General features: G+C 25.3%; 1 protein-coding gene across 1 annotated transcript in view; it reads left to right on the top strand.

Moving 5' to 3' along the window:
• LOC122539010 overlaps positions 1–14,928 on the top strand; it is a 53,748-nt gene extending 38,820 nt beyond the window's left edge. The window contains exons 2-3 of the mRNA XM_043673567.1: positions 14,643–14,768; positions 14,835–14,928. Of these exons, the coding sequence (XP_043529502.1) occupies positions 14,643–14,768; positions 14,835–14,910 (202 nt within the window). The 3' untranslated portion in view covers positions 14,911–14,928. The remainder of the gene's footprint in view (positions 1–14,642; positions 14,769–14,834) is intronic.
• Positions 14,929–18,368: the final 3,440 nt, after the last annotated feature.

The following is an 18,368-nucleotide window of genomic DNA, read 5'->3' as shown; positions in this document are numbered from 1 at the left end:
CTTTGAACATCTACTGTGACGATAGTAACTTAGAAAAAAGTAAATACTGTCTTAAACATTGTATGATTAAATCTTCTAGAATATTTTAATATGATTTTATTAGGTAAGATCAGTGATCTCGTTAGAGATAAAATTATACGTGTAATTTTTTGATATCAATGTCATTTTAAGGTCATGTTCTTTACATATTTAAACGTACTTTTCTACGATGCAATTAAAAAAACATCAAAAAAACATCAATGACATTAAAAAGTCCTTGAAAAAAATGACCTTAAAAAAAATTCTTACCAATATAGGTCCAATACCATTCACAATAGGTAAAAAATATTTTTTGTATCATTACAATTCGGAAAGATATTTAGCTTCATTTAAATAGACCACCATGTATATATGATAGTTATGAAAGAGATACCGTACAACGTATAAATCATGATATTATTGATTATTTTTGTTGAGTATTGTTTACATACTATCGCTAGTTAGACAAGAATGAACTTCATTAGTTCTGAATATTGTAACTTTTTGAGATTGATACACTGCAGTTTTCTATTAAAATATTATTTGTATGTAAAAAACTGTTTTAGAAAGAGGAGTAAAATAAATATTTAGGAATGAATGAAAGATATTTTTCAAAGTTATTCTTGAGAAAAATAGGTATTTATTACTGCAATTTTTTAACCATGCAGAATGCAAAAAAATATTTTAAATAAAAGTTGCTAAGATTAATAATAATTATCGAATAGCTAAAGAAATGTTAATGTATCTTTGTATTTAAAAAAATTTGGAGGTTACACTCGTTTCAGTTCTGAAAAATTTACCATTGCAACTACAATATTAATTTTTTCGCACCATTTAACGTATTAAAATTTCAAGTCGGTATATATTTATAATTTATATTTCGGAGAAAGCAACTTCTTGTACACTATTTTACGTAAGATATTTACAGTTTATAGAAACAGGTTGTCTCTTTTTAAGTTATCCATGTAATTATTACTAGTACTACTGTTCATTATTCGAAAAAATGTTTGGAATAAAACATTCTGTATCGAGGAGGACATAAACCAGATTTGCTTATGTGCAAATGGAGATTGCAGAGAATTGCAGATTTGCTTATGTGCAATGTGCAAATTTGCTTTTTAATTTGAATAACATATATTTTGTACTTTAATCGATGTAGCTTTTCTAGAAAGTTAACCCATATATGTCGAAAAATTAATAATTTAAGAAATATTTTAATTTTAATTTTATAAACCTATTGTATGAAAGACGAGAAAAAACGGGAACATTATTCTTGTGTTCATATTGTCCTTGTCTTTTATGCAATAAATTTTATAGAATTAGTATTAAAACACCACCTAAATTAATTTAACATATAGCTTTTTATAGAGAATGTCGAACATTGACTAAATTATAAAGCTATATAACATATAGCTTTTTATACAGAATGTCTACATTGACTAAATTATAAAGAAATATAATTTATTTTAATAAAAATGCAGGTGACGTTATATATAGTATATACTGCATAATGCTAGTTGTAAGATTAATCGAAAGAAACATGACACATACACATATTATCATTACATAAAAATCATAATATATATTTTGTTACCATTTGACTATTAATATTTTATTTTAAGAAAAGATAATGCATTGTTAGTTTCATTATTATTGTTAGATTAAGCATCATTGTTAAATTCAGAAATTTTAAATAACATGCATTGGAGGTTTATAAAAGTAAGCCATTTGATAGTAATCTTACGCTGTTAATTAAAATATAAATATTCCTTTTTTTATAAAACAGGAAACAGTAGTTTGTCATATTTGTCAAAAATATTCCTTTTTCTATAAAACAGGAAACAGTAGTTTGTCGTGTTTGTCAAAAAATACGAGATAATATCTAGTTCAGGCAAGAATGATCCATTGAACCGTGAACAATCGGGATATAAGTTCTGTCTCCAGTCGCCTATAAGCAATGTATCGGCCATGATCGGACGAATGCGGGTTATTTGATAAATTTTATGGAACTAAAGAAAAACACAAATATTTTCGTTCAACTATTCCATAGATACTCTTACTGGGTTTCTGTGGCTTGACGTTAATACCTGTTTCTGACAGGTAGCTCGCAGTTATTTAGTCGAGCGATACAGGTTATTCGAACGTGTACATTTTGCCTTCCTCTCCATAATATAACATATGTATAATATTACGCAATTTTGTGTAACTATAATTAAAAAGAATGAAATTGTGGTGGTAAAATATGCCTCGAAATTTCTTCTTGTTTCTATTTTTTAATAACTGTTGATGGAAAGTAAATTTACGTTTTTCACGAGAAAGACATATGTATGCGAATAATTCCGAAATAATTTAATTAGAACATCTCTACTATCTATTACATCTCTAAGATTTATCACAGCCATTTAATTTCTAATTAAAAAATTTGTAATTTAATTTATATGTATAATTTTAAATTTTAATATGTATTTAAATTTTATAATGTTAATTCAAATTATTTTTTCATTATTTATAACTGAAATAAATTAATTTCAATAATTAAAATCAAATTTTTAAAAATATCGAATGTGGTTTTAATCTAATTTCTAAATTCATATTACCATTTTCTGTATCTTTTTTTTTTAAATTAGATTATTATTCTCAGATTTTAATATTGAAATTACTATATTAATTACAATAATCTTCTCTTTAAGATAAATAAATTCATTTTATATAATCGCACTAATTTTATTATTCTTATTAATAATATCATTATGTTAATTATGTTAATTATTTCAATAAGAATAATATAAAGATTTATTTTTGTGCCGAAATGAAATATAAATTCTTACCTCATATTCTCATGTTTCCATTTAAATTAAAACAAAAAATTTATTTTAATAAAACTTATTTATTTTAAATTTATTTTATTGTTAATAAAATCATTGAATAAAGCTTTAATTTATTATTTTTTATAAATAAATATTATAAATAAAAATTTAATATTTTATTTTGAAATAATAAATTAAAACTTCTAACTTTAATAAAATATAAAATTATCTTTATTTCTGTAGATATAAATAGTTTAAAAAGAAACATTATATTTTCAATTATTTCGATAACTAAATTATTAGGTGTAATGATTTAATTAAAGACATTTAATCTCGTCTGTTACATTTATTTATTTATCAAGTTCGTAATTTGTACTGCGTAATTTCTATGTAACCGTATACAGAAGTTTAATTTTTCTTCAATTCCATTAACAATGTTCCGTCTGTTTCGTCAATAAAAATTAATCTGAACATTTGTATGTAACAAATATTCATTATTTGATATATTTCAGTCCGAAAAATTATGAAATATCAAGTTAGTAATTGCTTTATAGTTTTAGGGAACTGTGTAATATTGTGATAGTAATATAGTCAAAGCTACGTACGTTATATATACATATATAAATTTGTAGTTCTCAATATTTGTCCTTAAAAGAAAGAGAAAGAGAAAAAAAATAAAAATAGTAAAGGAATAGAGGGCGGAAACAAAGTGAAGCGGAGGATTAATTAGACTTAGGTAAGACCTTGGAAAAAACATTAGAAATAGGAAAGAAATTCTGTACAAAAAACTGAAAAAAAGAATAGAAAAGAATAGAAATGAAAACGCCTAACTGCGAATCTGCTAAATATGCATAAGTACTAAGTTCGTATGAAACTTTAGATAAACAATATAACAATAATAATTGGCATTATAAATAAATAATAAATAATAAATAATAAGTAATAAGTAATAAATAATAAATAATAAATAATAAATAAGGAATAAGAAATAAGAAATAATAAATAACAAATAGCAAATAATAAATAATAAATAACAAATAACAAATAATACATAATAAATAGTAAATAATAAATAATAAAACAGTAATAAACATTATATAGATTGTCTCGAACTTAAATATTAAAACTTTGAGAGCGTGTAGATAAACTAAGAAAAATTTGGAATTAAATTAAGGAATCCTTTAAGAATTTATTCATTTTTACTTCATTTTACAGAAAAATTGCGAAGAATGAAACAAAAACTAGCAAATTTCAAAAGAATTTTTTTTCTTACAATAATTTATTAATTTTCTACATGCTTCCAAAATTTTAATATTTAAATTCGGGACACTCTATATAATAAAATAATAATAAATAATAAATAATAGAATTGGGTTTTACGAAAATGTTATAATCAATTATGTAATAAAAGAAGATACTAATGAAAACATACACAATGAAATATCTATAATCAAATACATCTATAAGAGTATATATGTATGTATTTAAATTTTCATGCAGATTTTTTTTAAAAGTTAATTTAATATTTTTATAGCAAATTCGTATACAACTTTAATAGTACTATAATAAAATACGAAAGTATTCTTATTTTTGAAATGATTTTGTCTATAAAGCAAAGAAATAGTCTGTTATAAAAAGTTTAATTAAAAAATTTTATAAGTTCATTGAATTTGTAAGAAATCCAAAATAGTAGATACTTACTACATGTTTATATTCAGACAAATATATTTCGCATATTATTTAATACTTTTACTAAGTCTACAATTTTAGTTGAAACGAAATTAAACGTAAACTCTTTAAATGTTTTTAAATGTAAACTCTTGTTTTTAATATAATTTAATATGTGAAATCTAAATAGACAATTATTTCATTTACTAAATGTTATGACATATGTTATATTTTGAAATTACTGTAGGAGTAAAATAAAGGAATATTTTATTCTACGTTGTTAAATAAAGTTGCAAAATTTATTAAAATGAGATAGATAGAAATAAAAGTCTTAATGCTGTGGTAACAGAAAGATTAAAACTTGCTCTCACAACTCGCTAGATTCTCTCTCTCTCTCTCTCTCTCTCTCTCTCTCTCTCTTCCTCTCTCTGATGTCTCACTACTCTATTAATCTCACTACGTCTTTTTCTCTGATGTCTCACTTTCTCTAGAATCTCTCTGACGACTCACGACTCTCTACCTATGTATTTACTCTACGATTCTCTCTCTAATATACCTTCTCGAAGCTTCATCATTTTCACACACTCATGCCCTTAAAATTTTTAAGACCTGGGCCTGGACGACTAAAACAAATATTTCCAGACCTAATCTTTGCTCTAAACATCCCAAGTGGCACTTCACAGGCGACAATTGTTTCGTTCTTGGTGTTACGCAGGATTTGAATAGAACACTTTTTTTATGTGACCCGGAATACCGTAGTATTCCAGCGTAACTTTTATTTATAAAATAGTACAATAAATTAAACACTTACGTTTGGTTGGCGGAATCGAACTAACTTGAGGAGTTTGGGGATGGCCCTTTTATACTTATGTTATCGGAGTTTTTGAGCAAAGGTTGGATATTGTTATCGTTGTTGGTGGATGAGTCGTTGTTATAGTCAATATGTGACTCATGGTGACTCGTCGTTACACTTGGGCACTGCAGAAAGTTCCGGACTTTTTCTGAGAATACCCCACATTATTTATGTATCGTATATATCTTAACTATTTAGTAGTTTTATTTATTATGTATTCATATTTTTCAAATTCTCTGTAAATGCATTAAAATTATTAATGTAATTAACATGTAAAATATTGTTTTATGCAAAGAGTGAATTTTTCTTATTTTAGACAATAATACTGACTCTGATATGCATTTTGCAATTATAACCGCAGACGAAATCTGTACTGTAATTAAGGAAAAGGAAACGTCATAATTGCATATACTTCAAAAACCATTGTCACTTCGTATTTATTTTCAAATACAATAAGTAGGAGAAAGAAATATATAATAATAATCTAAACTGAATACTCTATAAATTGAATCATGAAATGAGGTTTCTGTATTCCTTAAGTAAAAAAGTTGGTAATTGCATAATATATAATAAAAGTAAAATATATATCTTTTTTAGTATTTTTTAGTATTTTTCTTGCTGAGTAAACCACTAATTACTTGTTATTATATTTAATTAGACATATGCATCTAAGTTAAATAAAAGATTAATTCGTATATATGAAATACGTAGTTATAAGATATGAATACATTTGTAGTTAGAAGTGTGTTAAAACTTACATATGTATATTCCGAGTTGTATCTAGACTTTGAAAAGTTTGAAAATTCAAAATTAATTATTCAGTATATGTTTTTAGCAGATTTTGCTCAATCTAAGCTTCGAAATAATGTGTAACATTGTGATAATAATTATGTAAATAATTTTCATAAAAAACCATTATCCTCAATTGAAAATTAATATTTTAATTTCATAGATTTAATTTATATATAAGTACGTAACGTTTTAATGATTATTTTAAAATTAATAATAGAATTAATAAATTTTATTTTAATTATTTTTCAATTATGAAAATAAAATGTTAATTGAAGATGTAAATCATATTTTATGAATATCTTCCTTAGATATTTAGAAAACTCTTTTTCCTTCTATTTTCAATGTTATCGAAAATTGAATTCTAAAATAAATGACTTTTTATTGTTTCTGGTGCCATTAATGGACATTTCTTGTGACAAAAACACACATACAGCAAAGGAAACTAATGAAAAAAATTTCCTTTTCATTTAACGTTCTCGTCTGTCGATTCCATTCGCGCGCATTCTATAAAGGAACTTATGTTCCAAGGAATTTTAAAATTTTTATCAAAAGTTTTCAAGCTATAAAATTGAAAAAAATTTGAAATTTTACACAAATACCTATAGTTTACGGGATGCTAATAACGAAATAATCTTTTTCTTTACTGCAAAATAGTCCTATAGGAAAAAACACCCTCCTCTTTAAAAAAATTTTTATTTTTTGTATTATTGTACTGAAATTTTTTTCAACAACTTTTGAAAATTTTTCATCATCATAGTATCTTATACAAGTTCATAAATACTCATGATAATATCCAGAAACAATATAGCAATCAATATACCAAAAAACAATATAGTATTTCTTTTATCTTGTTCATCACAATATATTCGTTATCTTTCACGATATAAAAAAATAGTGTAATGAAAAAAGGGCGAAGAACTCGAGGCGTGTGATATTTCCTTCTCAAAAGTCTTTATTCGACTGTCGGACTGTCGTCCGCTCAGCCATCTCCCTTCCCAGGCACAAACCTCTTTTCGAAACATAAACAATCCGTTCCTATGGCGATCATCCCAATGATCGCCTACAATAGTTATTTAGTTTTGTAGGACAAATATTTATTAATATTTTATCTTTTTTTTCAACAGAATCGTTTTTTCTCGATTTTCTAAAATCATTGTTTTATAATTTTAGAAATGTAGTATGTGTTGACTTCCAAATCATCTGGCATAAAATTATGGTATTTTACAAAAAAATAATTAAATGAAGATTTTCTTATTTTTTTTTTGTCTAAACGTATTTTACAAGAAATGTTGAATGTGATTTCCATTAACTTTAAGGTATTTTTGAATACGAAGTATTCAAAATACACATAAAACATAACGTTAGACCTTCGATCATAATTGAGAGAATAGTAGTGCATATGTAAATTTCTTTCTGTTTTTTTTGTAGAGGAGGATTCTTATTATATCTGTACTTTATTTTTTATGTATTTACAAAGTAATTGGCTGGCACAGAATCTGATGAAACTGGTTGATTAGCAGATTTTGAGTCATAATCTATTCAGCAGCTATATAAGAAAAGATTTTATTGAGTATATCTCATATATAATACATATATAAGATATTTTTTAAATATTTAGAATAGAAGTGAGATCTTTAATTGAACACTTTTCTTCAAATTACTATAATTTTTTCATATGAAAAAATTATTATACAAATATTATACGTAATATAAATACGTATATTTCCCGACTACAATAATATGAAAAGAAAAATGTTTCACCGCGATTAAAAATATGGTGATGAGTTTGAAAATTCGAAAAAAATAATTTCGTTAAGAAAAATGATAAACTGCAATACTTGTTACTCGAAATTAAATAACTTGGTTCTGACACATTTTTTTTAAATCTTTAAAAATAACGAGGATGAGGATGATTTAAAAAAACTTTGTACAAAAGATTTCAACAGGAAAAAAGTTATTACTAGGATCGTATAAACGACATTTGTATAAAGTTTCAAATTGTTTTGAATTTTCCAATTGTCGAAATTCTCTTTTTGTAGGTTAAATATGAATTGATGTATGTATGTATAAGTATATCTATTAAATAGGATATTATATATATATATATATATATGTATATAATATTATAATTTATATATAATATATTATAATATACATTATATAATAAATATATATACTTATATAGATAAAGTATATGTATAATAAATATAAATATACATATATAGAAACTGAAACTATCAAAAAAATGTTCGTACAATTGTATATATGTAATGTATAATGTAAACATAACTTTGTATTGATTTCGAGGTCATATTCATATTATTGGTATAAGCGATACATATATATTTTTTTGTGCGTAGCATATATTTTATATTTATTATATATTTATTATTTTATTTGTGTCTAGCTTTTCCAGAGAAACAAAGAAATAACGTAATGATTATTATGAAAGTGGTGAAATTTTTTGATTCGAATATTGTTATAAGATCAATTTCTTTTTTTAATAAATGAATATACAGATATTTAAGTGTCATTCAATCATTTATATATATCCCTCAATAACTTCCTTAATATAGGAAGTTATTTTTTTATTTGATCCATAATAAGTCTGCCAATTTACTAATGAAGTTATTTTATTTCGTGAATAATCATAAAATCACTATGAACATAGAAATTAGATAACTGCTCAATTAATATAAAAATTCCACCAATAAAAAAATTATTATTAAGTTCATATCATTAATTTTGTATTATTTAACATAATATAAAAACTTATAATTATTTTGACTTCTTTTACTTCTATGAACCCCTTGCTTACCAGAATTGAACTGGTTTCACTATCAGCATTAATATACATTCTACAAATTCCGAATTTTTTGAAATTTTTAAGTTGTACAACTTCTCTTTCAGAGTAAAAACTTTTTGTTTAACGATCGAGTGAGAATTGAGCTGCTTATCTGATATCTTCGACTTGATTGTTCTGATTAAGACTAATTGATTCTTAAAGTGATTAATTGATCGACACAACCTTTCTTTGACTACATTCCTTTCGTTTTACTTTAAGAATCAGTTTTTAAATTGAAAGATCTTTGCAATCGACTTAAAATCAAGTTTTTCTAAAAACAATGGTCAATTAACATATCTACGAGATTTATAGATTTATTTTCAGAATGCATAGTTTTTGGTGATTAGATAGTTCTTGATTCTTTAACCTCTCGATTCTTAAACTTTGTGATTTCGAAGACTCCATTGATATGATGTGCATTTTGTCGGACCTCTAACTATTTCTTTAATAGAAGGTAATCAAAGGTAATAGAAGTTAAGAAAATATTTTCACGTATACAATCTATTTATTTTTCACTATGCAAATTGTTACAATCTCATGTTTAGTTTACATTACAAAGTCTGTCAAAACAGCTTTATTAATAACTAAAAATGTTAGAACATAATTATAACATTTTTATGAAAAGTAAAATAGATTTATTACTATTTACTGTGGGATGGATGATGCTGATTTTTGCCAGATATACAATATCTAAGTATCTATTTTTGCTAGATATACAATATTTAAGTTCAATATTTGATATTTACATGATCAACCTGTATCCATAAATCCATGATTTGGCATCCAATTGATTTCTATATTTGTTTTTTATGTATACTAAGGCTAGAGAATATCTTTTCGCACAAATACGTGAAAAAGAGGAGTAATTGTTTGATAGGTTTTTCTGCCAGTTCGACATATGAATGTATTCCTCACGCACAATTAAAACTCAGGAAATATTAACTCCACTATTCTGGTGGAAAGCAATTTTTATAGAACTATCGCATCACAATTCTGCAAGTTGTTCCAAAAAGATCAAGTTTAGTTTTCAATTCATGAATTTCTTGACAATGAAATGAATTCCTTATTCAGTCATTTCCTGACTTCAGGGAAGGAAAATAAAGTTTGAAAGTTTCTTTCAAGTGTTTCAGGTGTATAACAAAATTATCAACAATGTTAGGGGATACTGTATCCCCAGAAGTTGCAAGAATTCGAATAGTGTTGGGAATGACTCATAAATATTATTTTTATGTCAATTTGCCTCCAAAATTTGGTTTGATTTGCGGATTCTTGACTATGCGCTCAAAGGACCCACAGGAATCGCGGATTACAGTTTAAGAATCACAAACGAAAATCGTAAGAAATGATTTACATGAAAACATCCTCTTTTCCATTTCACGGCTAGTGCATGCTTCTATTCTTTTCAAAGATATCATAACTACGAGTCGTTTGCTACTTCTAAATTTTCATCTATCTATGGATACTGCTATGGATACGCGGATAATTACACGATTTTGAGTCACATCGATGTTGAGCATCTGCTTATTCTCATTCGCAATTTTATTATACGTAACCGAATAACAGCACTAGCTTAACTGGCACTAATATTTCTTTAAAATACATGTATATAATAAAAATTTTTTCAAAAAAGTCTATAACCATATTTCTGAAATGTTTGTAAGTTTAATAAATATAGTCTCTATGGCTCATAAAAATGACTATAAATTTAAAGAATAAAAAGAAAATCGTAATTTTATAAAATTTAAATATAATTAACAAAAAAAAAGAAATAGAAAGAAATTCGTAATTTTATAAAATTTAAATATAATTAACAAAAAAATGAATGTATAATATAATTGTATGTTCTAGAATGGATAAGTATTTAATATAGACAAAATATTCAATATAAACTTTATATTTATATCTACATTTTATATCTATTATTGTATACAAAATACGCCGTAAAATATACTGTAAAATTTCTGATGAAAAATAAGAAAGAAATATAGAATAAAATTTTTTCTTGTTTAGTTTTCGAGTTTGAAAATTTGCTACATTCATATGCCATTGCAGTAAAATTATGTATTGTTGAGCGGTATATAGTATGTTTTGTGCTTGCAAACAATATCTATTGACGTTTAGAAGCTACTGAATGGAAGAAAAAATACAAGGAAAATTAATCAAAGAAAACTTTATTTCTTAATTACAAAATTACTGAAATGTTTTCTTTGTTATCAAATGTACAACTCTGATCACCTGATTGCCGAAACATGGTAATGTAACATTCCCTGTTCGAGTAACTCATCGTTGTGGTATTTAAACCAAAGCTGATTGTTCGGTATCATAAAGCAATGTTTACAAATACGATATGTATTATACCTCCATGAACTCTAATTTTGTCGGAATTACATAGGAATGTACATGATATTCAAACTCGATTTTCTTGAAAACTAAGCCAAAAATGAAAATTTTATTTTTTTTTTATTTTTTCAGAAGAAATCACCTTATGTCAATCACTTCGCATGTTGTTCGGCTACCTCCTGTATGAATTATAATATAAATGAAACAATATATACGAACAATAATTGTCTTATAACAATTATTGTTTCAATATTGAATATGAAGATTTATGTATATGTGGATCTTTATTCCAACTATTATACCTTTGATAGTATTTGTTAAGAATGTTTTATTTGCTTGTAAATAAATTATAAATTGTTTCATTTACTTTTAAATAAATCAACTAATTTATAGCTCTAGAATAACCTAGTATTAATCTGTTTTAATATAATATTATGAATTAGATCAAAATTAAATTTATATTTATATATTTTTACAGATTATTGTTAAGTATTATAGATGTTATTATTTCTTCATTATTTATTCAGCTACTTGATAATTTTGATCACCATATCTGTATTTGTGAATTATTTATACGAGCATCTATTGAAAGAAATACTAATTTTTCCATTCACAAATTCTTTAGAGTGAATTTCTATATATTTTTATAAATATTTTTAAACAGATAACTCTTTTTTATAAATATTTTTAAACAGATATCCAAATAATTTTTAAAGTCATAAAAAGGAAACGGTTGCCGACATTCTCATAACCATTAAATATAAATATTAGAATGTTCACAACACAATTCATAAAATTCATAAAACAAATGCATATTCATTCTTTGAGTGATGAATCCACATAGTAAATAAAGTAAAAAATATATATATATATATTCATACATTACATATTAGTTTTCGAGTTATAGATGATTGAAGAAAATATTTGATGTGTTCACCTTGTGCTTAAACATGCTTAAAAAAAATCTTATCTAATGTACAAAAAGTATTCATCGATATAAATTAAATAAAATTGAATCCATTAATATTGAATCCAGTATACTTGGTATTTCGAGGGAGTGCGGAATTCAATGCTAAGGAAGGCAGTAGGTAGATACATTGCATATTTTCTTCAATTATCTATACCACGAAAATTGAGATGTACATATGTAAGACATAGATTCATGTTTTTTACGTATTGTAATGCATAGATTTACGACTGAAAATATGCATTTAAGAATCACCCTGTAATATATCTTCTTTTTACTCGCAATCTTTTTCTATAGCATATTTGTTTATGAAAATTTCTCGAATCATAATGATATTCTACATGATTTTTCAAATTTTTGTTATACTACTCTATTTTTACTGCGTAAGAAAACATTTTCTCATAAATAAAAATCATAATAATTTCCTCGATAAGTAAAATTAAATATAAAATCGTTAACAATACTTTCATACGATTTATTGTTAAAATTGAACGACGAAACAAATATATCAATAGAAGATATTAGAAATTCTTCAAAACACTTAAAACAAGAATAAACATATTAAACGGAGACACCATAAAAATGGAAGAATCATATAATGCTTTTCTGCTCCATTTAGACAAATCCCTCAGACATTTGAACGACCGTTGATGATATTTGGTTCACAAAACATCTTTTTGTTCTTCGAGAATACATTCGCTGACTGATGCGCGATGTGCGAAGAGATACATGTTAGTGTGCTTTTGTATTCACGGCATACTTCCGTAACACGTTTCCTCTATCAAGACGCCTTCGTCATTCTGAGGTGATCTCAATGAAATGGACCTCTGCTACAAGAATATTTTATACGAAGTAACTTATAGTTTCCTATACTATATTTCCAGTGTTTTAAAGCCACTTTAATCGCCGATAGTCGCAATTCACGTGCCGCCAGTAAGTATTAAAAGTAGACGTGAAATTGAAATGCGGCCAACCGTTTCTCAAATTTTATGCTTTTAAAAATATCTTACATCGTTGCGCAAGTTTCTTTCCTTTGTTAAAAATTTTTAGAGTGATTAAAAATTATATCATTAAGAATTATAATAGAATTATTTATATTATAATAGAATTATATATTATATATTGTATATTACAATTAAGAATTATCGTTCGAATAAAATTTAAAATATGAGAGAAACATAATTTAATAAAATATTAAAATTATTTAGAAAGATTTGATTTGTTATTCTAGCTAATAATACACATATTGTTATTACAATTGTAACCTTTTTTTTATTGAACTTAAATTTTGAAGTTCAAGGTTATTTTATCCGTGCATTATGCCGACGTGTTACGCCGATGAATTCATTTTGACATCAATTATAACGTAATGATGAAGTTATCTAAAAAGAGCTGATAGCTTTGAAATCCCATAAAAAATGACATTAATAAGATTTTCTTCGTTGTTACATCAAATGGTCTTTCCCTAAAAGTTTTTTTGTTATAATAAGTAACGAAAACATTCGAGCGTCTTGCTTTTTGCAACTCCATTATATATCTAAATATATCCAAAATAAATAAATATACATAAATAAACATAAAATAAATATATATAATATAAATATAAATAAATAAACAGATAGAATTTCCAATATTCCTAACAATAAATCCCCCTGATCCAACATGCAATATGACTTCTGAAACATCATGTATAGTATAGAAAAAAAACTATGAGTTATTTAGATTAATCTATGATTTATGGAGATTATTATGGAAGAAGTCAATATCTTTTAAAAATTTTAACGTTCAGTTTGTCTTTATTAAAAAATTGAAATATTAGATGTTTTATAATAATTATTAGAATTTATATCAAGTTTTTTCATATTTACAATTGTATAAAAATTGTTTAATTATTTTTTATTATATAATTATTTTTAAAATTTTTTAATTGTATAAAAATATAAAACATGTTATTTGTCTAAGTGATTATGCTCTTATCGGATTAAGACTTTACAACGTGAACTATTTTTTTCGAAAGAGTTTTGATAATTCCTCCAAAATTAAAATTTACAAAATAATACGAAACTATATCAATACAAGTGTAACAGTACAGTTTTCAGTTCTGTTAATTATTATTTTCTTTCTCGTATTTGAAATAGCGTAATCATTGACGTTTCATTTTTTATTACTTATGTAAATCATTTTAATTATATTTATCTTTATAATGAACAGTACAGGAGTGAGAACAAGGAGGAAAACAAAGAGAAACCACAGTGCAGTTACGTGTAAAGATGCTTTGAAGAAGATATACAACTTTACTAAAGCAGTCGATGCTAATTATTTTCTGGGCCACATTGAACTCTAACATAAAAGACGAAGAAGCTTTCTCACTATTCTGCTCATTGTTCGTCGTAGTGGAAAGCCACGTGCCACAACACGAAGACGAAACTTAATTCTTGTCACCGTCGAGAACGACGTTTCTGTTGCTGACATCCTTGGGTAATGTCGAGAACGTTGTTCAGGTATTCTTTAACAGATTTTGAATCTTTCTCGGAAACTTTTCAGTTCCCTCTGTCGGAAGGACTCTCCTCAAAGTTCGTCAAGCTGCAACGGGGGCATTACCGGTGATAATTCGAGTTAGTAGCAGTGAAATCTTGTTACTTTGCTTTTCCACTACCGTGAATTCTGAAGAAAGTACACAGTATGTTCCAACTATTCAACTTCACTCTGCTCAACTGTGAATGCAATTAAAACTGCTGCAAAACTATTCTTAGAAAATAAGTCGTTTAAAGGAATTATACTTTTTAATATTTTTATATCTTCCTAATTAAACTTTTTTTAATGCAGTTCTATTAAATTAGTTCTATTAAAATTTTTAATTAAAAAGAATTTTGTCATATTCTGTTTTGTTTGAATACTAAAGTTCAAATCTGAATAATAAGTTTACAAACAATTTATTGTTCTATCAAATTTAATATTGATTAATTGTACTTACACGGTATTTTTCAATTTTAATTCAATTGTAATTTGGGGGAAACATTCAGTATTACATTAAAACAAATTAAATAAATAGCTGTGAGAAAAATCATGTTATGATGAAACGAAATATAAATATAAAACAGTGTTGGGCAAAATTTCATTTAAATGGCGGATAAGAAATAAAAATAAGGAATAAAGTTTTATTTATTACTATTGAGTAAATATCCAGTCAAATAGTTCTTTATTCGAATAAGTATTTATTTGTACAATATATTCAGATAAACATCTATTCGAATAAAAATATTATTATTATATTTATTTAATTATATTATATCATAAAGGACACGTTTAATATGTAAAATAATTTTTCATATTTGGCACATTTTATTGTGCAATTATTTTCATATTGGTTTTTTCAATAAACCTTGTTAAATGTTACGCCTATACGCAATTGCATACGAGATCAAATATATCCGTACAAAATTTAAAATAAAAATAATAATTATTTACATTGTTCGAAAAATTCATTCGAATAAGGTATTCGAATGTATAAAGAGAATATAAATAAGTTATTACGAATAATGAATAATTATTATCCAAATAAGATATTCGACTAAGGAAATATATTGGATAAATACTTATTCCAAATCATTCTAATATTGTCCGATTATAAATTCGTGAACTTTGTATAAAACCATAAAGATCTTAGACTATCTGCAGTAATTGATCTAATTTAATTATTATATGTATAATACAAAAATCTAACCATGTCAGTAATCATATTCTAGTCAGAATCTTTCTAGAATCGGTAATAATTATGCAAGGAATACTATGATAGCTGTGTCTATCGCATAACAAGTGAACCAGTTTTCCTCTACCGGAGAGTGACCCATCTATGCTATAACTTTTTCCTCGAAATAATTCATCTGACGAAGGAAGTTCGTTCTCTTTTCTCGTTTTTCCTCTAACTACTTCGATGCTCGAGGTCAGACTTGGAAATGGACTTCCAGAAGTAGCTGATTGCAAATGCTGCGCCGCGAGACATTGACCTGATCGTGAGTTGTAATGGGATAGGCAACTCAGTTCAAGTGAAATATCTCTTCTAAAGTGATCCGATTTCTTTTTCGAGATATTAAAAGCTGGACAAGGTTGAGTTAATTGAGTGGAAAGTTTGAAGACTATCGATGTCGATGCCAATATCGATTCTTTTAGCCTTAAGATCTTAGACTTATGTCAAAGTTTCTTTAACTGTTTTATTAAGTATTTCTCAAATAATTTTTATCAGGATGTTTCAACATTTAAACCACATGTAATTTTTCTAATGTAAACAATTTTAAATTCTTCAAAAAATTCCTTTAAAGTTATAAGAATACAATTCCATAACCTGTGAATAATTGATAAGATGCAAATAATTCAATTGATACAATTATTTGCACATTTTATTTCCTTCGTCAAATGTTATTATGGAAAAATTAAAATACAAAATAAAGATCGTAGCTTGTAGAATATGCACATTTAGTAAAATTAGCATATAATTTGCGACATTAAGAAGGAAGGTAGAAAGGGTAAGACTAGAATAGGTAAGGAATAGAATAGAAATATACTAAAATTGGACGTTGTCAAGATTTTTAATTTTATTTAATTATTAATATTTATGATTAGAAAACATTAATTATTAAAAATCACATTAATAAATTTAGTTGGTTTATAAAGTCGTAAATTCCTAAATATAAATTATTATGTTAACTGGAATTTAATTCTTCTTTTTTTAATAGCAATTATACACATGCGAGTGTTAACGGTGAGTATATTTAATTAGATTTTGTTAAGCATCTTTTTGTTAAAAAAAATAGTGAGTATATTTAGTTAGATTTTGTTAAAAAAAAAATTCCTTTCTTTCAAATTGGCACTTGGAATGTCTTTGATCTGGTATTTAAAGCGAGAATCTTTATATTTATGACAATTCAAAAAAATGTCTCATGATAATTTGTCAATTACAAATACTACATTGATGGATCAAAGATGTTACATAGAAATTATATATCGCAGTGTATCATAGATATACTGTAAGTATCTGCTTTATAATCCTAATTTGCTCAATCTTATTTGTTCAAATTTCGTAATAGTTAGATTTTTGTTGAAAAATTTCCTTATTTATTTCCAACGATATGATGCTGCAGAGCCCTTTCATTCACTATTATTGAAGAATACGATTGAAGGATTTTTTTATAGAATTTTATAGTCATTTTATAATTTTGGGAGACTTTTGGAACGTATAATATATTTTCTTTATCGTGTCTGTTTCTTCACGTGTCTAGAAACATTCACGTGTGAAAAAATCCAAATAAGAATAATTTATTTATTTCTAATACTTCTAATATGATGTTATCTAAATTTAATTCTATGAAAATTTAGTTTTTACCGGCAATTTTTATTTATACCATAATTTATACTACAATTTTAAAATCTTATTATAATACTGTTATTTTAGCTGATTTAATATCGATACTATAGGATAATCTAAAGTTTATACCTTCAATAATGTCACAATCTGTTTTACGGACAGAGCTATCAGTGTGTCTTTCTGAATCTTATTTAATTAACGATTTCAATATATAATGGTATTTTAAAGAATCTAGACTTTCTATTAAATTTGATGTAGAACTCAACATCGACATTTATCGAAATAGAGTAGATTATCGAAGAAGAAAATTTCGAGAATTTCGAAAATTAATTTAATATTGAAATTAAATTCGTACTACATCTTTATTTTCCAGTAAAACAGTACTAACTTATTTAACGAATTTAAATTTAAAGACCTTTATTACACAAAAGTGGTTGAAATATCAGATCTTTTTAATCTGTTAATTAGGTTTAATTAATTCATAATTAGATTTAAAATCGGGCTGATGCTAAAGATTTCTACTACAAGCAATTCGAAGAACAGAATTTTTTTTTTATATAATGTTTTACATCGACTGCGAAGTTATTAGCGACGACGATGGAATTTACTAGTCTAGATATATATGTAGATGTTTGTTTCTTTGAGGAATTTCAAAACTTTTGGGATGTCGTTTTGCGAGATTAAGTTGGTGTCAGAATTTATTCTGTGTCTCTGCC

Source organism: Frieseomelitta varia, unplaced genomic scaffold (genome assembly GCF_011392965.1).
Source record: "Frieseomelitta varia isolate USP_RPSP 00005682 unplaced genomic scaffold, Fvar_1.2 scaffold_187, whole genome shotgun sequence".
NCBI lineage: Eukaryota > Metazoa > Arthropoda > Insecta > Hymenoptera > Apidae > Frieseomelitta > Frieseomelitta varia.
Note: the sequence above shows the minus strand (reverse complement) of the source record. Positions and strands in the feature narration are given on the sequence as shown.